The sequence below is a fragment of the Hippoglossus stenolepis genome, chromosome 7 (genome assembly GCF_022539355.2).
Source record: "Hippoglossus stenolepis isolate QCI-W04-F060 chromosome 7, HSTE1.2, whole genome shotgun sequence".
NCBI classification, from domain to species: Eukaryota; Metazoa; Chordata; class Actinopteri; order Pleuronectiformes; family Pleuronectidae; genus Hippoglossus; species Hippoglossus stenolepis.
Genome location: NC_061489.1, coordinates 8856527 through 8881247, shown reverse-complemented (window position 1 = coordinate 8881247; position 24721 = coordinate 8856527). Strand labels below are relative to the sequence as shown.

Sequence of the window (24721 nt, the reverse complement as noted above, 5' to 3'; positions counted from 1 at the left end):
TTATTAAAAGACATTCCGTGTTTGCCGTCACACTTTCATGCTGTGAGAGCTCCCTTCTCGTGACTCTGACTATTTAACGGTAACCTAGTTCAAACATCGAGTGAATCCGTGTCCAATTACATTACGAAGCAAATGTCAATGGATCCAACAGATGTAGTAGCCTGCTGCCACTGCTGAGCCTCATTGAACGGGTGCAGCTACTACATCCGCCACTGGATGGCATTAAAACCCAAGCAAGATCTGCAGGCCTGGGCTGTTTCTCACAGGATGAAGAGATTGAATAAATCAGCCAGGCCTCGTCGTTTGACTCCGTCATATGTTCTGGGTCCCTGCTGAGATCTATTACCTGGCTGGGTGGAGACTGAGTTAATCCCGAGGGGTGGGTAATTCAGCGGTAGAAAATACTTGTGATGTTTTCTAAAGCCTGTCTGTCCACTTGACTGCACCACAGACTGAAATGAATCTATCAAGACAGAGGGGAAACGGGAAGATTACTGTATTCTCACTGGCATGCACTCAAACAAAAAAAAAGGGAGACCACACTTTAACCAGACTCGTGCTATAAAAAGCGAGAGCGACTCATTAACAGCCCTCAACCCTCATTATCGACCACCAGATACACACTCATGCTTCAGTTTTATTACATGTTGGGCTGTAAATGTTGCAACAAAAATGAGCCGATTCATTGGACGTTTAGCAAAACTGTCAAAAAGCTACGACAAGTACATGATGATACACAACAAAAACACCTGCAAAGAACACTTTAAGAAACTGTAGAAAAGTTAAAACAGTATGAAATGCCCACTCTGGAAAATCTGTAACATTTTGACACTCAGAAACAAGCAAACTTTTAAAAAATGAACTGTCACTATTTAGTCATCGAAGAATGTTGAGTTTTTGTCGCATTGCTTTCTTTGCTGTTTCTGCTGTGACATTTTGACAAATATACATTTTTAACATTAACATCAACACTGTAACTTTCAAAAGTGCATTTCATTTGTCGTCACCTTAAACCAGTTAAATCTAAAGACGAGAACAGCTTTCAGAAATGTCTTCATATGCCGCTGCCTCTTAGCATGCATGTCGCAACCGTCTATTATTAACTGTCACTCAACGACTTTGTTCATCTAAGGTGCGCACAATAACATTCATTGTGGGGAAGAAAAAAATAACGCCAGTCAAAATGTCAAACTACTGCAAACACAGACAAGCTACGGTGATGTGAGTTCTGCAAGAAAAAAAAGAAGAAGAAAAGCTTTCCTTTCTACTGTCTTACCTCTCAGAATGAAATATGGCCTCTTGTCACAATCTGTACGAAGGGCTGAGGAAGACTACGTGCCAGACCAGTGGCCACTCACGGGCTTTGCGTGGAGGAATGCATGCTAAATAGTGTTTTAATCAGCTCCAGAAACATTTGCTGTGCGTGACACAGAAAACAGGCAGCGAGAAGAACAGAGTAGATGTAACTAGATTAGATTAGGCTGGAAGAATGTGCTGTATTCCCTTCTGTTAAAACCCACTCGTAGCCTTGTTGTAAATAGGGGCTTATACTTCTTTCACCTCGTAAAATCATGAATCCCCTCTCGGAGGACTAGGTGAAGGGACTCACTCTCTCTCTCTCTTTCTAACTCTAGGCCGTATTGTGGAAAAGGATGGGCTTGACCATGCCGGAGAGGATCTTGGGCACGTGCACGCTCACAATCTCCGAGATCATCTCTGGGAAGTTGACGCGCGTCTGCAGGGACTGAGCTTGGATGAAGAGATCGTAGGTGAACTGGTGCAGCTTCCTCACAATCTGAGATGAAGAGACAGAGGTAGACAGAGACAGAAAAAAAAGGAATATCATTCAGGGGTTATTAGCAACAAAGACGATGCACTTAGCTGTGTACGACCTTGAAAGAGAACAGATGAAAAAAAGTCTGCAGATGAAAGAGGAAACAACAAATGGCACCGAAGCGCCGTCTTTTGACACGACCTTTAAGACGGGGTTTAAAAAGATGATACTCATTGTGACAATCTTAAGCTCCACAGGCAGGCTAAAGCCGAAGGGGTCTGAACTGTAAAGTCCCGATCAACTCTGGTCTTCCGCCTAAAAGATCCCTGCCAGACAGGCGCTGGCTGCCTGCCAGCTCTTAAGGCCTGGGAAGATGTGAGACGTGAGGGGGACACAGACAGAGCTGAGCCCTTCAGGGGTAAATCCACAGTGAGAGGCGTGAGGCTCAAAGGGCTGCTGCTCTGCTCACTGCCGCTGCAAACTTCCTGCAAGTTGTGCCCCCGGTCGCACCCCGATCAGGGAAGTCAGGAGTGTTTCCTGTGACAAATAATAGTTCTCTCCAAAAATAGTATTAAAGCTTCTGAAGATATTAAAGAAGAAAGCAACTACACCCTCTAGTGGTCGCTCATGTACCAAGACTCTTTACATCCCTCTTAGCCCAATTCCTATTATTGTCATTTTTAAGTTACAGATGTTTAGGCCACCAAAGAAAACTATTGCAAAATACATTTACAGTATTTTTTTCTTCAATATTTTACATCATATATTTTAAATAACAAGAGATATAATGGCATTAAGGTTTCATTGTAAACATTTGAGCCCCCTCACCCCCGGTCGCACATAAGATCATAAATCATAATCTTAAAAAAAGGAAATAAATAATAGAGTAAAAAATATAGTAATAACAACAACAACAACAATAATAATAGGAAGCAACCAGCTCTTCTCTCTTCAAATATTGATTAAATAACTGATAAAGCATGAGCATATAGAAGATGTTCAATAATAAATAATTATTATAGAGCATAATAATAAATAATATAATAAACCTGCTTCAAGTCTTCAAGATTTCTCCAGGTACTCTGGCTTCCTCCCACAGTCCAAAGTCAAGTTGAACTTAATTTGCTCCAGGTTAAAAAAGGAAGAGAGGTCTCTGAGCCATGGAGATGTTCAACCCAGGAGTTCAAGCAGGAGTTTGAACAGAATGATCTCAATAATGAGTAGATAGGTGACAGGGGAACATGCATTGTAAGTATTTAATGAGCTAACTCATATGATTCCACACTTGATATTACTACCTATAGTCGGACAGGCACCTAAACTATGCTTCTAGTTTGTGAAAATCCAAGTAGTTTTATTACAGTTTCATAAAGTGCTTCATTTTTTTTTAATACCTGCAGGGTTTTTTTAAACATTTACGACTCATTGATCCTCTACTTTAAAATAAAATAATTTATAAAAGTGAGAACCCCTGTGTCAGACCATCCTCCAGTGGATATTAATCATACAGAAAAATAGGGTTCACCTTGTGGCTATAAAACAGCAAATGTTCGGTGCTCTGCCTCGGGCTTAATCGGAGGCTTTTACAGGTACTTGACAGTCAGACGGGCGAGTCTGCTAAGTGTTTCTAGGAAGTAGTAAACTATCCAGGGCGGACTCTGGAACAAAAGGAATTATTTCAATAACCCACACTTTTAGAGTTTAATGATGGAACAGAATCAATGAAAATGTTTTTGTGTTGTTTTACTTACCACTGTCATGTTATGAGGTTATGTTTTCACCACTGTGCCTTTGTTTTTTGGATTGTTAGTTTGAACTCACATCAAAACTACGAGATAGATTATGAACCTTGGTGGAAGGATGTGGTGTGAGAAGAAATCACATGTTGTTCAGTTTCGGTTCAGGGGACAATTCGAGTACTTATTTGTTCACTTTCATTAACATTGTCAGGGCGTTTTTCAACATTTGAACTGATTTCCCAGGGAATCATTCATGGTTCTTGATTAAATAAATATCAGATGGTGCAGATTAATTAAATTTAAGTGGACTGTTGGGTCTCTACGTGGTGCCACACTAGTTTGCCCTGGAGTTTTTATTTAGATGAGTAAAATCTGAGCAGGACATGATCCTCCCTGAATAAAAGTAACTGCAAAAACACATTTGAAGAACAGAAAACACTTGATGACTATAAGTGTTTTGAGTGTAGTTAGCAAAAGCAACAATTAAATAAAATAAATGAGCAGGTGTAACACTCATTGTCGACAGGTGGGGCAAGTGTCAGAGCTGCAGGAGCTTCTTTCTCTGTGTGTAGATGTGTTTACATCTGCAGATCGGAACTAGTGCCTCTGCCTTTTTCTCTGCAACTACTGGATGACATGAGATGCAGATGGTTTCCTGCTTTGCCTGTGTGCATGTGTGTGGGTTTGCAGGGTCCAGGTATTACTCATGTTGTGGGAACCTAAATCAGATTATGTAGTCACATTATGAGACTTGACCTCCTTATGGGGACAAAAACCAAGTCCTCATAATGTCGATAACTAGGTTTTTGTTTCGGTTCAATTTAGATTAAGGTTAGGTTTAGTTTAAGGTTATATTTAGGGTAAGGATTAGGTGGTTAAGATTAGAGTAAGTCTCCAGGAAATCGATGTAAGTCAATGTAGGGTTAGGGTTAGGGGTGACACGACTGTGTGTATTTGATGTTTATCTTCATCACAATTCGTCAGGGACTATCCCACTTATTTTGCTGTACCGATGCTTCCACCAGAGGGTTACTCTGTCATTCTTCTCTGCCAATGAGCAGCCAGTACAGTGGAGTCACATGACACTTGAGTGTGTTTATTATTGGTCAGTGGCTGGAGATTTGCTGCACCCTCGGTTTGTCAGTTGGTAGAAAAATGAGAAGAATTTGTTTTGTCAGGATGATGTTACTGCTTATACAGACGCGACTGTAACTGAATACAAAAAGACTGTTGCTTGGATTTAAAATGTAATTACTGGCTAGAAATTATAAAAAGTCAGTGTAGTTTAGTTAGTGAATAATAAGGAAACCCTATATTGCTGTAGGCCAAATACACTGTTTGTGTACTTAAGAGGTGAACTTTGATCCACACCATTTCCTGCTCGTGTGGTTCTGTGACACCAACTCAAATGACACTTATACATATTGTTTCAGAGTGAAATGTGAAATGGAGCTGCGAGTGTATTACCGACTGGAGGTAGTCCAGCAGCTGCGTGAGCTGAAACAGCCTCTGTGTACGGGTGGTCTCTCCGCTGTGGCTGGCCAAACGGTCCAGCTCCTTGATGTAGGAGGTCCGCAGTTCATCAAAACAACGTTGGCTCTTTAGACCCTCCACTGGCACTGTGACCACAAAGCCAGAACACAACAATAACTCTCACGGACTTTATCCAGCCCCATCAATTCTCTGAGGTATGGCTGCGCACTATTGTGGCTGTATTTCACTTGGCCCCGAGCTGACTCACTGATGCTGAAGAGGACCAGCGCCTTCATGCACAGGAACTCCTCTTGGGTGACCTTCAGCACGCAGAACCTCTCGGAGAGCAGCTTCATTCTCACACAGTGTTCATACATACTGGACACTTGCATCCGGTGGCTGTGAGGAAGGGATTTCGGTAAAGAAGAAGGGAAAAAAAAAAACAGCATGAGAGGAGAAGAAGAAGAAGGAGCACAAGTTGCGAAAAACAAGATTAGGTGAGAAGCCAAGAAAGGGTCAGACGGAGATAAATATGGGAAGGTGGAACACAATTGGCAGAAACAAGAGTGGATGGAAAAGAGAAGAGAAGTGGCGGAGGTGAGAAAAAATAAGTGAGATGGATAATGGAAAAAACGAGAGAGGCAGAGCAAAATGAGGGTCAGCTATAAAGGCAGACCTACCATGACTATGCAGGTCAGAAGCAGCACAATAGAGTGACAGAGGTCGAATGCAGACAGAATGAGTGTCTCGCTAATGTTGCGCGGAATAGCAGCTGAGTAAAAGATGCTACGAGGGGCTTGAGGCCGGCTTCAGCTTTCTGAGCAACATCCTCCTTTAACCACGAGGACAATGTACTGATGTGAGTCTGTGGCTTTGCTATTTACACAGCTTCTTTCAGACAAGCACTGAACTCCAGATAATCTCCAGACATTCCCCCGGAGGAGCTGTAAGTAACGCAAATGTTTAAATCAGAGGCTCTGGACTTTTTTTGGGGAAGTTTTGGAGTTTGTCTGGCCAGCCCCTAAGTAAAAATGTGTGAAAACAGCAGGAAACCCTCTGTAGGTCGTGTTGATGATGTTTCTAACTCCCGACAGACCCAAAAATTCAAAAAGCAAGATGACAAATATTTCAGGACGAATAAGCGGTGCCATACACGTAGAAGACGTCGCCTAAAATGTCAAGAGAGCTTTTGGTGATAAGGGCTGAGGCAGGTGTTGATGTTCTGTTAACAAAAACATGTGATCTCTGCAGTGAAATGTCTTCATTACATCCTGCCTCTGCCTGCTGCACCAGGCCCAGTTCTGATGTGTGGTTCATGTGTAAAAGGAGAAAGTCCAGACACAATTGCGCAGTCATCCTCCAGAGTTAATGTCTGAAAATTGCTGTTTCATGCACGGCCATGAACTTTGTGTTCAGGGTTTAAAAGTGCAAAGAGAAAACAAAAGTAGGAGAGCTGAAGTGTCAGAAGTGTTTTCATAGAGGCTGGGGGGATGTTGCAGCACAAATCCTAACTTGTGATACAGCTCAATGCTGCAGCGGTTCTTAGAGACTGATGAATTTAATAAAGATGAAAAGGAATAATTCATATGAGGTGATCCCTCTGCGGCCAGGTATATCAGATAGAGAGGTAAGAACAGAATATACTTGTTTACTGTCTCGCCAAAGACGGCGACATTCAATGGATGATTTCTTTTAGTCTTTCTCTGAAGCTCACATTACACGATGTCTTTCTTTCCAGTTGTGGTGACAAGTGAAACCCAAATGTCACAATGAATTTTACAGATGTTCAATGCGAGAAAACTGTGTTTCTCCCAATAATACAACTTTTATTTAACTTTTTTCATTCAACCTTAGATCTTTACAGACATATAATGTGTGAAGGGTAATGTTTTTCTTGACTTACTCATTGAAGACTAGGTCTGGAGCAAAGTAGAGCATGGAGCTGTTAGTAAGTGTGTACGACCTCCAGCCCAAAGCGAACACCATCACCCCCATCCATGACAACTGAATCACTGACATCTGATCATCCACATGCAGGTCACGGAAACCTGTTAACAACACGCGTATTTAATCACGTGGGCCCGTCTGCCCGAGTCGAAGGGATGACAACAGGATGACAGAAGTTTACACATGTCAATCAAAACACATGAGAAGACCTTTTAACTGCTGACAACAGAGATTACACAGTATGGACACACTGCAGGCCAGCATCACTTCTACCGACATTCCGACCTTTAACATTTCCCATATTCTTTTTTTATTTGGATAATCTTAATTCATCTGTTTCTGACATGGTCAACATGATAATCCTTATGTGTATATATCCTATTCATTGCAGTAAAGGGAAATGAATGTTTTATTAATGATTTTAAATAATCTTTTTACATCCCAATGCACTGTGGTAAACCAAAGAAGTTTTTTGAGGATATATATATAAATAATTGTTACTTTGATTCATGTCCACCTTTAGGAGGCGCGGCGTGTTTTATATTGGTGTAGCAGATTCTGAATCCAAACTGAAACTTTCAGTATTTGATCCTAACTTTGTGTGTGTGTGTGTGTGTGTGTGTGTCTAATCACTGACTGTCATATATCCCCCTTTTGTATGCCTGACAACATTTATATTGTCTTTGATTATACGTGTGGGCTCTCAGGGACTGTCTTGTATGTGTTTTGTGTATGTTTCAATAAAAAAAAAGAGCAAAACGTGACTTCAATATGATCATATCCCCCTCTAGTGGTTCACATTTGAACAGGCTGCTTTGCATTGCATAGGATATACCCCGACATGGCAGGTAGAGTTCCACAGATGTGGCTACATGTTTGGCCCATTATCTGGTAAAGAAGATTCTGAGGCTCCTTACAACTCAAATACACATTAGATACTTTCTCTGGCACATGTTTGTGAACGATTGTGAACTGGAGGTTATAAAAGTGATGCTACTCTCTGCTCTTTTTTCATCTACCCACTGTGTCTTCCCCTCATTTGCTCAATACGGTTGGCAGGCCGGAACTCGCAGTGTTTTGCTAAGCATGACGTACAAACGGCTTTGTCTGGGCAGTATGCTGAAACTCAAAAGAGTAGACAGCAGATTATTGCTAACAGCCTTGGCAGAGGAGAACCATGGGTAGGATGGACTAGTTTGCAGCATGTTGCCTTGGCCTAAGCTGTGTTACCTGGTATTGCCTTGGCCCAACGCACCACAGTTACCAGCTGTCTCTCCCCGAGCTCATTGAGGCTGGTGAGTAGGGACGCAGGGCTGTCTGGCTGCGCGTGGTCATGTCCGGCATTGACCACAGCTGGCTCGATGGCCTGCAGGATGCTGAGCAGCGATAGGCAGGAGCGCAGGGTCGGGGGTATGCTTAGAGCCAGGGCCTGAGACGCTGTTCACAGACATACAGACAGAGTGACACACGAGCCAGGAGAAATAATACAAAGAAGAGAATCTTGTATGCTCAATATTGAGTCAGCATAATACTTGAGCTTGTATACGATACTAATCCTCACCACCTTGAGCCCTGGCAGCTGCACTTCCGGGATCCAAGATTACATCTTTCTTCCCGGATCTCTCTTGTCTATCTCCAGGCCTCCAGGCGGCGAAAGGTTGCTCCTCCTCTCCGTTCCTCGTCTGTGCGGCTCCCTTCAGCCGGCGACCTAGAATCCACCACAGCAAATATGGACGAGCAAAAGATAAAAATTGACAAAAATGAGATAAGAAGTGTTAATGTTTTTATTGACTTGTCTGATTACACATTTCACAGCAGGGAACATTGGAAGACTGGAGTGTACTTAAATGACTGTTAAGCCCAAGGAGCAGTTCCTCATCGTAACCATGTGGAAAAGTGTTTTGATCATTGGCTGGTAGACGAAGAAAAAAAAAAAAGCTCCTCTGGCCTTTGCTGAAATGCATTTGTTACACTGTATTTAAGCTAGAACATTTGATCAGTAAGTTCTGATCCAATGCATTTAAGGTATCTGACCACGCTGACCCCTATTTTTTTTTAAAACACCACGCATACTTTCCTTCCTCAGTCTCCCCCTTCTGTTCTCACCTTTGATTCCTCACCTTTAAGGGTCATTCCCGACATGAAGCATCTCTTAAGGCGGCAGGAAGCGCAGTTTTTCCGCCTCAGCTTGTCGATGGTGCAGTCGTTCCGGCTGGCGCACAGGTGGTTCTGCTTACCTGGAGGCACAAAAAAAGTCCTGTGGGGATGAGGGGAGTGATTTCAACAATGCCTCGACTTCCACTCATAGCAACGACACGTGGGTGTTTACTGATAACAAACAAGTCATAATGTCAGGTCACTGTGCCCTGACTGCATGGAGCGAGACAGTGGGTGTAAGAAATTAAATCAGCGGATGTATAATTGTAAATGCGCACTGATGTGCATCTGTGTGTTTGTGTGTGTGTGTGTGTGTGTGTGTGTGTGTGTGTGTGTGTGTGTGTGTGTGTTCCACACCCACCTGCAGCAGCCCTCTTGAAGAACACTTTGCAGCTGCCACAGGTGACGGCTCCATAGTGACAACCCGAGGCATCGTCGTGCACACCTGACACACTCTTCTGTCAGACAGGTACACACCTGGAAACAAATTCTCATGCCTGAACAAACACAAACACACACACACACACACACACACACACACACACAGACAAATAAAATAAAAACCTTTTTAAAGGATTAGACAGAAATGTCACATTTAAAAGCAGCTGTACCCTTTTGGAGCAACAATATAGCAATAAAAACGAGGACAGAGAGTTAACAGCAGATTTAGGTCAGTAGGTCTGTCCTCACAGAGTGCAAGGCTTCCTGTTTTGATGTTTGCTGCACTAATTCCCGAAATCCAATTTTACCGGGAGACTTCCCTATGTATTCAGTGACAACAAGTGAAGGCGATTTTTTACAAACAAAGCAAACCCAGAATATAAAATAGACTTCTGGCGAGTGCAGGATCAGCAACAGGTGCTGTATCTCTTGTTTATAGTGACACCGATATATTAACTGGTGCTTTGTGTAGCTAGTCACAGCACAGACAGGGACAGTTGTGAGGAGTCTGCGATAGGGTGTCCTTTGGCTCAGTCCAGAGATCATGCTGAAACATTTGGCCAAGGACACAGAGGGAGAGGCACATGGGGCTGTTAGAGCTCCAGGATGATTTATGCGGATACATGGCGGCATCTGCACCTGGCATGGCGAATAACAATACTCCATAATCATGTTCACCACGTTTGATTAACTTGCACTGTGCTGATGACGATGCCCTGTAGATCTTTACAGAAATATCAAGACGTTAAGTGGAACGCCACGCGGGACAGCACAGCTTTAAAGAATATAAATCAAACTAAATAAAGCCTCAAGTTGAAATGTTTCATACAAGGAGACAATACAACAATGCGACGCTCATTAGAACCTGCTTAAAAGCTTGGTGAATTAAAGCGTGGTCACTAGGCACGCCGTTCACGCTGCATTCCCCCTTTTGTTTCTCATTCAAGAAAGCTGAGACTCAATGGACGGTAGGAAAGAATGTGTGTGGCTATTAACGGAGCTGACCTTCTGACCCGGTGTCAACGAACAACCCCAACAAATTGTTGTAAAAGTCTCCTTATTTACCTGAAAGTGCGATCTGAGCAGTCCACCCACACAGACGGCTCCGTCTTGATAGTGGGGAAAGTGGCTCGTCCTTGAGCGATTGCAATTTGGTATCTTTCCACTTGGCCATATCCTTGTGCCATCGCACCACGCATGCCATCTTTACCACACTGCTGCTGCTGCTGCTCACCCTTTCCATACCAGACACAGTGGCATTCCTGTCTGAATCCGGGACCGGTTTGCCCACAATTACAGTATTTACCCAACAAGTTATGTCCAGCGGATCCGCCTCTCTCGGGCTCGGATCGGCCGCCGTATGCGCGCTCGTTGGCGCACCACACACCCGGAGCGCCCCTGTGCAGGTTCGGGTGATCAGAGTAGGCAGAGTAGTGCTTCTGGAAGGGCAGGGGCTCGTCCCCACGAGAGGACGCGGGCAGCTCCATCACGGGGCTCGCGAACAAGTTTGACTCCTTGCAGACGTATCTGGAGATCACCGGGCCGCGCGCTCCGTCCATGAGTTCGCCCGCTCTGAGCATATCCATGCAGCTCACCTGCTGGGTGCCGTGGCACACTTTTCCAAAGTCGTCCTCCCTCAGCGAGCTCGTGTGGGCGACCGCTCCTAACTCCGACACCGCCCGGGAAGAAGTGCAGTTCCCCGCGGTGGAGGACTCACAGTCCGGGAAGGCGCCGCCGGAGCAGTGGTGCGGGTTGTTGGGCGGAGAAGACGCCGAATCCAGCCCCAGGGACACTGACACTGCCTTGCTGAGCTCGGCGGTGGTCGGACACACGTAAGTGTCCGCGGTGTCCGAGCGTTCATGATCATTCATCATTAACGAGTGCGACGTTTCCCCTATTTCGGACAGGCGCGAGTGAAAGGCCATGTTCGGCACGTGCCCGCCAGAGTTGAGATAGTGCGCTCGGTTGCGCAAAGAAAAAAGAAAACAACACTTTCCAGGCGAGAGAACGCCTACTCACTGAGCCTCCGCTCGTGAGTCTCAGCGGAGAGGACCAGTCAGCGACGTAAGCTACTGGATTCAGGGGCAGGGACGTCCCATCGAGTTCTGCTCCGCTCCGCCACTGAGGAGCTGGCGAACTTCACAGCTGAATCGGTTCCTGCACCGGTTCCATGCGATCCGAACTCCCCTCGTCAGCAGCGAGTGGAAGGAGGCGCAGGGAGAGTTTGTAAGTTTAGCAGGGGACTCGGTTTAACGCGCTGGACAACGACCCTGAACGCAACTTATTAGCTAATGGATGCACCGCGCCACGGGTCATTTGAATGCAAACTAAGAAAACATCTCGCGAGAATGATCAGAATTAAAAAGTAGATTCACTGTAATCACTTTAATATTTAGAGACAAGCTGCGACGTTGCTTTCCAGCCTCACAGAAAACCACCACTGTATTCCTAATTTAATCTATTAATGATTTAATATTTAGAGGCCCAATCCACAAAAAAATAGACACACGTATCACATGAAATACGAGCCCACTTGCTCAAATTCAAATTCAAAGCCAACACATTATATATTACTAAAAACTCATAATGGGAAATCACAGCAATGTTAATGGGGGATCTGGTAGTCACCCTGCACTTTCATCCGTTTACTTTTGGGCAGCGTTTGATGGACGAGCAGTGAGCAACAGGAGAAGGGAGTTAGAGGACGAGCCCACAGAGTGCACATGGTGTTGACACAGAGAAACATCATCAAAACAAGATCAGTCGGTATTTCTAATAAGTACATCTCATGGGGAGTCTGGGCTGGCTGCGGTGGCCGATGACAGTGAGATCGAGGTGCAGCTGTGTGTGTGTGTGTGTGTGGGGGGGGAATTGGAGATAATACATAGAACATCTCCACCACTACATTAATTTTCTTTGTTGATTTACACAAGATTGACAAGCATCTATTTGAGGGTGATAATTGGGTTTTATTTTTGATTGCAGCTGCTCAGTTCTTGTGCTGCATGAATTGTTTGCCTCATTAGGTGGACTGGAGGTGATGCTTATTCAGTCACAACTGATGCACAAACACACACACACACACACACACACACACACACACACACACACACACTCTGATGGTGTTTCTGTGTATTTTATTTCTGCAATTAAGTATAGATGATTTAACTTTTATTTTGAGTGATAACACGTCCTTTGTTATTATGCTATGTGACTGCTTTCATTATTCAGTACTAACAAGGTTTTTCACCAGTCAGCATAAGCAGTTTTTATAACTGACAGCACTGATGATATTTTGGCCTCATATATTTTCCACACTGAACCCGACTGGTAATGTGTTTCTCGTTCCTTCAAAATGTAAAATGTATTTCGAAGGTGAGTTATGACCTCGGCCAAGGAGGTCATGTTTTCACCCGTGTCTGCCTGTCCATCTGTTTGTTTGTGTATTTGTCAGCAGGATTACGAAAATCCGATTAGCACCCAATTTGGTGGAGAGGACTCACTAAATGTTGCTGTGGATCCGGTTAAAGAGGTAGTTCCAATCACTTTCCTTAAGAGATAGGGTAATATATATATATAAAATAATATAGGGAGATAATATAATGTATTAGATGTAGAAATCTCAAATATTGTCTCTATAAAAAGATAATAATACTTTATAGATCTATATATATAGATTATAAAATGATCTGGATCTGGTGGAAGAAAACACTGAATTCAGATTACAGAATTGTACTTATTACTCAAAGTGCATATGGCACTAGTAGCATTTAGGAATGTATACATCAGTTTTTCATTCAACATGCAATTAATAACATTCCAGATGTGTATGACGGTTTGGCCTTGGTGGAAGTGTGTGCTCTACTCAGTGATGGACAGTAACTAAGTACATTTATTCAAGAATTGTACTGAGGTACACATCTGAGGTATTTGTAGTTAACATTAATATTAATGGAATTTATGCAACGTTCTACTTCTACTCCATTACATCTCAGAAGGAAATATTGTACTTTGTGCTCAACCACAAATGTCTGACAGCTTCATTTGCTTTTCACGTGCCAATGTACCATCACAGAGCTAAAAGTCTCATGGTTCAGATGCATGGTTCCCTCAGACATTTGATGATCGTATAGAATATGATGTGTTGCTGTACATTAATCCACCCAACAGTGTATAAAGTAGTTCATGTGCTCAACCTTAAAACATCGACAGAAAAATATACAGCAGTAAGATGCATCATACACATTAATGCAGCAGTAATATTAATGCATAGTTGTCAGGTAAAATAGTAAAACATTTTACTACACTGAGTGAGTTAACATTTTATACTTATAGTTCATTTTGTTGATAAAAAAGGTTTTGAATGCACATCTACTTGTAGTGGAGTATTTTTAAAGTGTGGAATTAATACTTTTACTTGAGTTAAGGATCTGAATCCTGGATATAAGATAATATATCAGATATATAGATTTATATAGATATTTATTGTCTCTACATATTGACAGTATATCCATATATCTCAATATAATATCTCAATCTGTTGGAAGAAAATGCTGAATCCACATTATAGAGTTATACTTATTAAAATGCAAATGGTACCAGTAGTAAACCAGTAGTATTTAGTGATGCAAACATCAGAATTTCATTCAACATGCAACCAATGAAGTTACACAATACCAATAGTTGCAAGACAGATGTATAGGATTGTTTGGCCTTGGGGGATGTGCTCTATTGAAGGTTTTATAAAATCACGGACAAGGCATCAAACCATAGTATCAATATAATATTCAATGTCAGATTGTTGCGTCATCTTAATTTACTACCTACACTAAGTAATTGTCTGCAACTACACTTCTAAAATCTCTAAGTGTGTCCAACTCATTATCTCTCCTTTTCCAGGCCTAAAAAACCAGACCGTCTCACATGGACTCAAATTCATCAATGCGCTGTTTGGTGTTGCCCTGGCGAATCTGACGCAGGGTCTTGTATTTGTCGCGGCCCGCCTTCACATTCTCGGCGTGGATCAGGTCATTGGGGGTCTTTTTGCTCTCATCAACAGCTCCAGCCAGCTCAGTGCTCAGGAACTGAAAGAGAGCGCAAACACAGTGAATGAAAGCTTCTTACCAGACTATTCAAAAGCCCTAACCCCTCACCACAGCACTCCCCCCAATCCCCATCTGAAAACACTCTATTGTCCATCGTTATTAGGCCCATTTTTGTGTTGAGTTATATCTGGTTTTGTCTGTGAGATAGAGACAACATTTCTATCAGTTGTAATAGACCCCGCTCTGTTTGGGATTTGCGACTTGAATGAAACAAGCAGAGTGATAAAGTATGCGCAACAATGTTAAATTATTCAAAGTGCACTGAATTCTCAGGGAAACACAAGTTTTGGCCGCAATTAACTTTACAGCAGAGTGGAATCTGCTGATATGAGTGTGTCAACAGAGACACAAATCTCAAAACAAACAACAGCAACAGAAAGGCAGCTTTCAAACCACCAACAGTATGAGGTGGCACAATAAAGTGTCACTCAAACATATCCACTATACCTCCTATTAAGTCTTGACTATCAAAATCGGATTTCAGTGAATGGAAACAAGATGAGTGGCCCTGTGAATTTGACCCCACGCACAACATTGCTTTGAGCTGAATCTCACTCGCAGCGGTAATGTTAACATGCAGACTTTTATATTTGCCTAATATTTACTCAGTTAATGTAGTCTCTGAGCTGTAGGAAATCTTTGAGCAGCAAATTCACAGCAATGTATTTGATGGTGGTAAAAAATGGACCACAAATATCAACTTGATTGTGATGCTAAAATCTCCAAAGTCAGTAATGTTGTTCCTGTGAGGATCATCGTTTGTATTAAAACATGACACGACATGACAGCTCCTCAAAAGTGAGGCATAAGTGTCTTGATTGTCACCGAGTGGCTGGCTGCAGTGTAGGTGATGAATCCCGCCTCCTCCATGTTAACAGATGGCACATAAACTAGAAAGTCAAAGAACACCTAAAATACATTGTTCTCAAAGATGGTTTTAGATAGTTCTTATCACACGGATATGTGTATAAGTCTTCATTTTCCCGATAAGTTTGATTTTAATACAGTTTTAGATGCTATAAAAATGGGTTGAAATGTCATGATTGACAGCTGGGACTGACTCACGATATATATCGATGTATCGTCGAGACTTCATTCTATCCCCGATTGTTACTGCACAGAGTTTGACTCCAAATGCGTAAGATGGAAGTGTTAGTATCTGGGACATTTTGGCTTCATTTCTGGATGGTAAGAGGAAGTAAAAACATGTCCTCATTATATACAATGAATGTAGGGGACAATGAATGTCAGTTCAAGGGAATCCATCTTATCGTTTCGAGGTGTTTCAGTTTGGAGTGATGAATCAACCGCCAGACAGACCAACATTACCATCACCAAAACAACACCACAAGTGGGTGAAATGCTAATGTTAGCATGCTATCATGCTCACAATGGCAATGCTAAAAGGCTTCCATTCTGCAGGTATCATATTCTCCATTTTGTTTTTGAAGGGTTAACATGCTAACATTTGCTAATGGAACAGCTGATTTCCTGATGTTTTTTTGTCACAAACCCAAAAAATTAACAAATGTATGTATTAGATCAGTGGTTCTCAAATGGAGGTACGTCAAGGCACTCCAGGGGGTACGTGAGATTTAAAAAAAATAGATTTAAAATTAGCATCCATTCAAAAATCCTTTAAAAATAGTTATTTAATAAATATTCAATAAAATACAAGTGTTTAATAAATCAGACACTGATGGCACAGCGCTGTGTATTACATCTTTTTTTCAACCAAAAATGCTTTGCGCTGGTTAGGGGGTACTTGGCTGAAAAAACATTTCACAGGGGGTACATCACTGAAAAAAGGTTGAGAACCACTGTATTAGATCACCGTTGTTATTACAGTCAGTCCTAAGGTGTCGGTTGTAGACACTTAGAATCACAAAGCGTTGCGTTGGAGGAAAGGTCGAGAGATCATTCGGAGTCATCCCCTGGGTACCAAAATTGTCCAAAAAAAAAAATTAGTTCTAAATATGCTTCAATCTGGACTGCAGTGGGCATTTAATTCAGCATGGGTAAAATGAAATTGACTTTTTTTTTTAAAGAGAGAAGAGGGATGCTCTGTTTTGTTGGAGCTATTAAAGTCCATTAGAGAACGTGCCGATAGGCAGAGACACGTTGATGTCAGCATTCAGTTGCAAATTAAAGAAAGCATTATGTACTGAACCTTCAAATTTAAATATTGAAGGTGCTTTGTGATTTGTTTCTGTACAAACTTAAAAGCTCAAGGGCGGCTTCAGGGCTGCTTATCTCCAACTGACCTTGACCTCTGACTCAAATGGAGTAAGAGAAGAACAAATCATTAAAATGAGACATTTTACCATACTGTATTCATTTAACCTTACCTTGAGGTTTTTCTGCAGTCTCAGGTTCTTCTGAGCCTCTGTGACTCTCTCCTCTTCGCTGCGATCTCGGACCATGCCCGGGGAAGTCAGCTCAGCGCTGGCCTCTGCGCTGCTCTCGTCTGTCTCGTCATGCTCATGCATGTGGGAGTGGACAGAATCCTGAATATGGACACCTATGAGTTTAGTCTTCAGCTCGTCTTTGGTTCGCTCCAAATCAGCTTCAACCATCATCGCCTGTCAACACACACGACTTGCAGTGAAGCACCGTGGTTGGATATTAAAGGGCAAAAAGCCTACTAGATATGATTGAAACACGGGGTACCAAAAATATACCTTTGAAGACTAAACAACTATGAGGTAAGGATGAAACGTTAAACCGTGGTCAAGTTCCTGACGGTTAGTTGTACTTTTTCAATCTTCAATTACCATGATTACCGTGATGATTTGGTTGGTACTGTAACAGCATAAGGTGCCAGTGCTCTGGCCATAGCTGGCAACTGTTAGCATCCTCTTTTGCCAAATTGCATGGGTTTAAAAAAAGACTCCAGACTCTCAGGGTTTTTGTTTGCACTTAATGTGACAAGTTGTCAACTTTCTCTCCTCGGCTCCGCTAGTTTTGTGTCGTTATATAATTCGTCATCACCATCTGTCATCTGGTTAGGTCACATATGGTTGCAATACTTTGTTCATAATGATTGTGTTGTTCTTATAGGCACATTTGAATAAGTTCTCTAAAATTTTACATTACGGGAGGTTTTCATCGTAAAGCTAAATGCTTCTTTTGCCAGATAAAGGATTTTTTTCTTCAATGTTAATTATGCACTTTTGATATGGTGTTATATGGTGCCAGATTAATATTTTTTATTGATAATACATATATTATTCAAATATTAAACTGAGTGAAAACAGAACATTTTCAGCACATCGTAACAATACAACGATAATATGTGATCATTTTCGTCACTGTAATTGTGATACTGCTCACACTGTTCCATTTCTGCTGTGAGGTCATTTTACCTGTAAACAAACTTCACGGCATTTCATGCAAAAGGCGCCCATACTCATAAGAAAAGTATAGACCTCCCATTTTGCGTACAAAGATTTACACCCACCTCAGATAAATCTTTTGTATTAGTTTAACATATACATTTATCATTTGTTCCTTTCTTCTCATGGTGCTAAAGTTTCCTATATTTGACAGTCCAGTGGCAGAGACATAATTCATACTATCACTGTTCGAAAGTCGAGTGATATTCTTATCTGTGGGCGACGCTTTGCTTCTATTTTACTTGGATTTAATACTCAAGCAGTGTCACACATCCCTCTTTGCTCATGTTTGATTCATCCTTTATCTCTCTTGTGGTTCTTTGATTAATTCTCACCCTTTTCTGCCATCTCATCGCCTCCTCGTCCTTCTTTTTCTTGGCATCTTCCAGCTGGGAGATCTTAGAGGTAAGCTCTGCCAGCTCAGTGGCCTACACACACACACAGTCACACAGTCACACAAATGGGAAGAGAGGAAAGAGTGCATCTGATATAAGGTCAATGTGCTCTATCTGTCAGTGTGTGCTTATGTGAGTTCTTATGCAGCATCACAGCTTAGGTTAATTTCCATCAGTTGTAGCTGAAAATGTAAATCAAATCAAGGTAAAATACTTTTACTATCAAGCAGAATTAAATGTAATGACATCACAACTTGACCGTTTGGTTGTAGCTTTGAGGACTTGATCAATGGACTGTATGTAAATGTACCATAATGAGTCCTTTGTTAAATGGATAACGTGAATTTTGTCAGGCTAAACATTGATTTTAGACCTACAAGTTTTTTAAGGGGTTTGGAAAACAGATCTGTGCAATTGAATCCTTTCAATTGAATTAATAAATTGGAATGCCAATGTGTACTGCATGAGTACCAAGCTCTCCTGGTTCTTGATCTGGGTTTCAGAGTGGTATAGCAGGGCTGCTTTAGCTTCCACAGCAGCTTTTCGGTCCTTGTCCAGGCGCTCAGCCTCCTCCTGGGCAATTGTCCTCTCCTTCTCCAGCTCAAGAGCCCTCCGTGTCTGCTCCTCCAGCTCTGAAATCACACGCACGCATACAACACACATACAAGCCCACATATGATGAGCTTTAAAGCGATACTGCCTTCATATTTCCACAAGCAAAACCATTATTTTAATGTCAGACAGAGAAAATATAAATCAAGTTAAGAAAAATTTATATCCACAAAGTTATCAGACCATCTTGAGCTCTCTTTGTCTGCTCTTCAATCTGTTTCAATCTCTCCATCAGCTCCATGGTCTCTCGGGCAATCTTCTCTGTTTCCTTCTCGGCGTTTTCTCGCTTTTTCTTCTCACTCTCAAGCAGAGCCCTGACAGGAGAATTGTGCATAAATACACATCTTAGAAAACGCTGTATCGCCTCACACTTATTTCTTAAAGCAGAGGGAACAGACTGTAAACTGTAAACTCTCTAAAATCCTACATAATTTCATCTTTACACTCACCTTTCCATCTGTCTCTTATTCTTCTCCTCTCTGGCCTGGGCCTTCATCTGCTGCACCTCGATGGTGTCAGGTTTACGTCTGCGCATGTATAGGTCGTGATTGCCCATGCACAATGCAAGGATACGTTTGTTGATGCGAAGACGAGGAACGTAGAAAACAAAGTCCTGCAACACAAAAAAACCCACCAAGTAGGGATCGCCCAGGGTTTTATTTATGACACATAATCAACATCACATCTGTTTTACATTCAAGTACTGGCTTAAATAACCTCCAGGGATAATTCAGTTTTGGGGGAATTGAATTACTTTCTTTTCTTAAACTTTTGGATTCTTTCTTGCAGTCGGAAGGCAAGATGAACTGAGAGGCTATACTCATATTTGTGAATGAGATCAAATACCAGTCGCTGTCATGACATTGTTTTTTGTAATCTTTACATTTGCAAAGTTGGTATTTTTCCAATAATAAGGATGTAGGATTCTCTCACACCTACTGATTACAGCCACAGTGAATAAATATGAATTGGTCATTCTTTGATAAAGTATTCTGTGAATTTTTCTGTCTATTAGTGTGTCGGAAAAAGAGCAAATTTACCACAAAATAACCTGATAATATGGCCTGACAGCGTGTGCTTTATTTCATGGAATGAAACGCTTCATAGACATAAGAACTGCTGCAAAACAATCACTATTAAGGATAGCTAATTGTGTAATGGAATACCGGAGCCTTCTTGTCGATTGGCTTGATGACGAACTTCTTGTCGTTGAAGGAAATATTTCTGATCTCACTCCAGGGGAAGCCAATCTTCGGGGTCATCCTATAAAACAATGGTATGATTTACAATTACAGTTTGGTCCACAGTGTGGTATCATTAGCATGTTCTTTGCATGGTTCGGGCATGAAGTTAAAATATGAGTAACGGTATAAAGTATTTAAAGGATTTCAATGATGGAGAAAGAACAGAGGTGCTTTTAAGAAATGTCTTTCACCAATTGTGTGAATGTGGCGATTCTTATTCTCTAAATGTCATCTGTCAACTACCTCATCTATCTATCTATCTATCTATCTATCTATCTATCTATCTATCTATCTATCTATCTATCTATCTATCTATCTATCTATCTATCTATCTATCTATCTATCTATCTATCTATCTATCTATCTATCAAGAGAGGGAAAGTTGACGAGTCACCAAATTCATTAGGATTCACCGACCAAAAATCATATCTGTACAAATTTTTGGGATGTTGATGGTTGACCTGTAGGTGTCACTGGAGAAAAATATATGTCAATAGTCAATATGATTCATCCTCTGACAGCCAGTAATTGTTTAAACATTTGAGTAGAAAACAAAAATGTAAAGTTCACCAACATTTTGCAGGATTTATCCTCCGGGGACCATGAATGTGAGAACAAGATTTCATGGAGATCATTCTTACAGTCCAAAACCAACCAACCAACTGACTGATGAGTCGTCATCCCTAGAGCCATGTCATGAGCATGTATAAACAATGACATACACGTATGCAACAGTCACAGTTAGTGTGCATTGACTCAAAACCACTTTGACAAAGACAGACATACATAGATAGATGTGCATTTTATACTTGTCCTTTTTGTCGTAGATATTGAGACCCAGGGCGTCCACTCCCAGCCATAGCTCGGAGCCTTTCTTGTTCTTGATGCTGAAATAGTTCACCCCATACATCTCTAAATCCTGGGCTATCTTCAAGTACTCCACCATGGCATCTTCTCTGTGGTGTGGAATAGGTTAATGAAGTACCGACCAACTTTTTTGCCAAATTATGATATCACGACTTTTTTTAGTAAAGTACGAGTGCAGTACCTCAGCATTCTCTTGTGCTCTTGGTGCCACACCTGGATTCTTTCCTCCCACTCATTCTTATTCAGTTTGTGCTGCTCCAAAACCCTGGTTTTAACAGCGAATAGGACACATCAGTTAGAATTCAGGTGACTGATACTGGAATTAAGGTGACCTTTGGTTAACATCAATATGCACAAAGGCTCACTACCTCTGTGGCAGCAGCTTCTCTTTTGTCAGGTATCCAGGTACGTGATAGTCTTTCCTGTAGTCACCATGTTTGACCTGAACCGCATATGAGGCCAAGAGGACTGCAGTCTCAGGTGGACAGTATATGTCATCGTTTAGGATGCTCTCTTTTACCTTAAAACACAGAAAATACAGAAAGATCTGTTATACTCGATTCCTTTCTGTTACATCATATTATTGGTAATTTGGAAAACAGATAATAAATCCTATATTTACTCTCTTGATGGAAATTGACTGGTACTTTACTTGAGTATTTCATTTTATGCCACTTTATACTTTATACTCTATTACATTTCAGATGGAAAATTTGTCCTTTCCACTCCACTGCATCTATTTGGCAGCTCAACTTACTAGTTATCTTAAAGTTAGAGATTTCACACAATGGATAATATAAAAAGCGTTTTCAAATACAAAACAATGTTAAAGATTAAACCATTCTTTTGGAAACTCTCTGGCTTCTGACATCTTACAAAAAGCATTGCGTAGTCGGGGGTCATATTTCATTGTGATTTTAATAAATATTCAAATGATCCAACATCTCACCAAAAAATCCAAGATTAGAGAAAACTTTTGTTTTTTAATTCTTATGCCACAGTCCCTCGGATGAATTTCATGCACGTATATAAAACTTACTATAAAGTAGATATTAGCTGCACTTACTGCAGCTCCAAGAATAAAATGCTGCGTATTGGCACATTATTGTAAGTGAAGGATCTGAATATTTCTTTCGTCACTGTGTTTTGGTTTGGTTTATTTTTTGTGCATGTACTCCCTAATGGAAAACCCATGAGAATTAGCGAGGATCTGCACGACTCATTGTGGAACCCCCACAGGTTCAGCATTTGTTTTAATTGAGATTGGTTATTTGTCATTGGATCTAAACTGTAACTGTAACTCTTGCGTAAGACAACACCATTTCCATGGTGATAATCACTTGACTAAGATTGGATATTTTTGTCTAGATTAATCACTTTATATTGATGCAAACTTAACTTTTAAAATTTAAGAACATGGATGGTTAGTTTGGTGTAAAGAAAAAAATTGGTGTAGTATAATTCAGAAATTCTGTTGGAATGATGGGGAAAGCAAATCATTACGATCTAATGTATCAGGGTGCCAGTTTCCACTACAATACAATTCCCTTGAAAAACATCAGTATTCTTGTATAGTGTGTGTGTGTGTGTGCTCATCTCCAACCTGCAGAAAGAATAAGCGCTGCGTTGCCTCCTGGATCAGTTCATCGGCGACATCCTCAGGGTAAAACTTGGCCCTGAACTTAATCAACAAAGGGTTGTCCCTTTTCACATCCTGAGCTGTCACCTGGGATTGCCGAAGTAAAGGAATATATACTAATTAGCCTCGATGGGGTGTACAGTTACATTACCAAAACCATAACCAACATCTTCATTTATATTCAGCCATCAGGGGAGACGGGCTATGACATCGCGAGATGTCGAGCACATGCAAAAACGTTTTCCCTCACCCTCTTGTTCAGCTTGAGCCATGTGGAGAAGCCTTTGCTGTCCTGATACTGGAGGCCAAAGAACCAGGTTTCCCTCAGCCCGATGGTCTTCACTATCTAAAAATGGTAATAAGTGTGAGTAAGTACATATTTCATCCCTGGCAAAGTGCCTGTTTGATTGTAGAGCACAGCGTACCTGGTCAAAAAGCTGTTTGCCAGTCGTGCTGGGCAGGATGGCAAACTCCAGCTCAGCGTCCATGGTTGTAACCCGAACATTTATCTACCAGAGAAAACACGCACACTCAGATACAGGAGGAAAATAGATTCCTGCTGTTCATTCATCTGTGTCACTGGAGAAGCATCAAGGAGCATGCAGACCAACAACTGAGTGAAAAAGAGCACTACGGATTCTGTGACAACTTTCTTTGTTCTGAAACAATGCTAAATGTGTTTTTTTTTTTATTTTTTTACTGCTAAAATTACCAAAAAGAAGGTTTTCTTACATTCTTCTGTTCAACCAGGAGCATCCAATCGCAAGAGGTTGGTGGGGACTACAATCAAAAAATGAAGCCGTACAGTATATTTTAGACTTAACCAAGAACATGGGGGTTTTATTCCATGATGCATAACTATAAATTGACAGGGGGAAATCAGTGACACCCACTTCAGGTTATTCTTGCATTTAAAAGCAAAACACAAATTTGCAATTGTTGCTATAAACTTGTGATAAAGAAAAAAAAGCAGCTTAGAGGACATGTTGTTTGGTCCACTCCTCGTGAGCTTTTCTGAGATTTATTGAGCAAGACAGCCCTCCATCAGTGCCTATAAATCCTTAATATTAATAACAGTAATAGTCATAATGTGCTGCATTTGAAAATCTTGCTGTTGAAGAAAAGAAGAGCAAATTTAACAATTACTTTTTACAAGAATAAATCCAGGAATGCAAACACAACAAATTAGAAACATCTTCATATATTTTGCTCTAAAAAACACATCTTCAGGTATAAGAACAACAGGCAAATGCCGTCTCACAGTAATACAATTACAATACAGAGTAGGTTCACAAATTTCAAACACTACTATAGAGTTACCAAATATGAAACATGGTGAAACCGAGCGATAAACAATGAAAGATATCTACTTACAGTTGACATTTGTATTTTTTAAATCTCTAGTTGTAACACTTCTTGAGAGAGGTGCTTGTAGAAGCCTTTTCTTTGCAGTCATATGAAACTGCTTGCAATACCGACAAGGATTATACTGAATGAGAATGGACCATTGTATTGTTCCCAAGTATTTCTCTCTTGGTTAATCCAATGGCAGCCAGAGGCCCCCGCACTGTGGATAGACCCGCCTCCGTCTTTGCTGCCCACTTTTCCCACTGTCCTTGATTAAAGTTTTGACTGCGCATCATTCACGTAGGATCTGGACGAGGTCTGTGTCTCTCAAACGTTTTTATAGAGGGGCAGGAGTTAACAGTTACTCATCAGATCCTGATGTTCCAGTAGCGGTGAAAGTGCCAGCACTTTCTGCTAATCTAATAATCCTCCCAGTTAATGTTTTAAGCATATGTTGTTATGGCATACACTAATTCTTTGGCCGGTGGGGTGGTGTGTTTGGTTGTAGGCCTGCTATTAATGTTGCAACAAGAGAGACAAAATCTTTTCCTTCAATATTTTCTTTGTCCTTTTGTAGATGTAATAC

At 41.3% G+C, this 24721-nt stretch overlaps 2 protein-coding genes across 4 annotated transcripts; both read right to left on the bottom strand.

Moving 5' to 3' along the window:
• Positions 1-619: 619 nt before the first annotated feature.
• Positions 620-11758, bottom strand: LOC118112230 (androgen receptor). The gene is given in 10 exon segments (XM_035161375.2): positions 620-1795; positions 4981-5132; positions 5255-5385; positions 6890-7034; positions 8164-8370; positions 8495-8641; positions 9054-9170; positions 9452-9529; positions 9532-9587; positions 10597-11758. Coding segments are annotated over 10 exon segments (2058 nt in total). The 5' UTR covers positions 11457-11758; the 3' UTR covers positions 620-1630.
• Positions 11759-13405: 1647 nt separating this feature from the next.
• Positions 13406-24504, bottom strand: LOC118112231 (moesin). 3 transcript variants are annotated; one of them, XM_035161378.2, is made up of 15 exons: positions 24163-24504; positions 23521-23568; positions 23214-23297; positions 23039-23134; positions 22753-22875; positions 21518-21669; positions 21331-21414; positions 21092-21238; positions 20205-20301; positions 19488-19651; positions 19222-19352; positions 18898-19058; positions 18367-18459; positions 16985-17218; positions 13406-14615 (listed from the first exon to the last, which is right to left on the bottom strand). In XM_035161378.2, the coding sequence occupies exons 1-15, from the start codon at positions 24169-24171 to the stop codon at positions 14451-14453; spliced, it is 1788 nt and encodes a 595-aa protein (XP_035017269.1). In that variant the 5' UTR covers positions 24172-24504; the 3' UTR covers positions 13406-14450. The 3 variants fall into 3 exon arrangements, with proteins under 3 accessions (XP_035017269.1, XP_035017271.1, XP_035017270.1); XM_035161380.2 differs by having other exon boundaries at positions 16985-17143; positions 24163-24499; XM_035161379.2 differs by lacking the exon at positions 23521-23568 and having other exon boundaries at positions 24163-24503.
• Between the last annotated feature and the right edge of the window lie 217 nt (positions 24505-24721).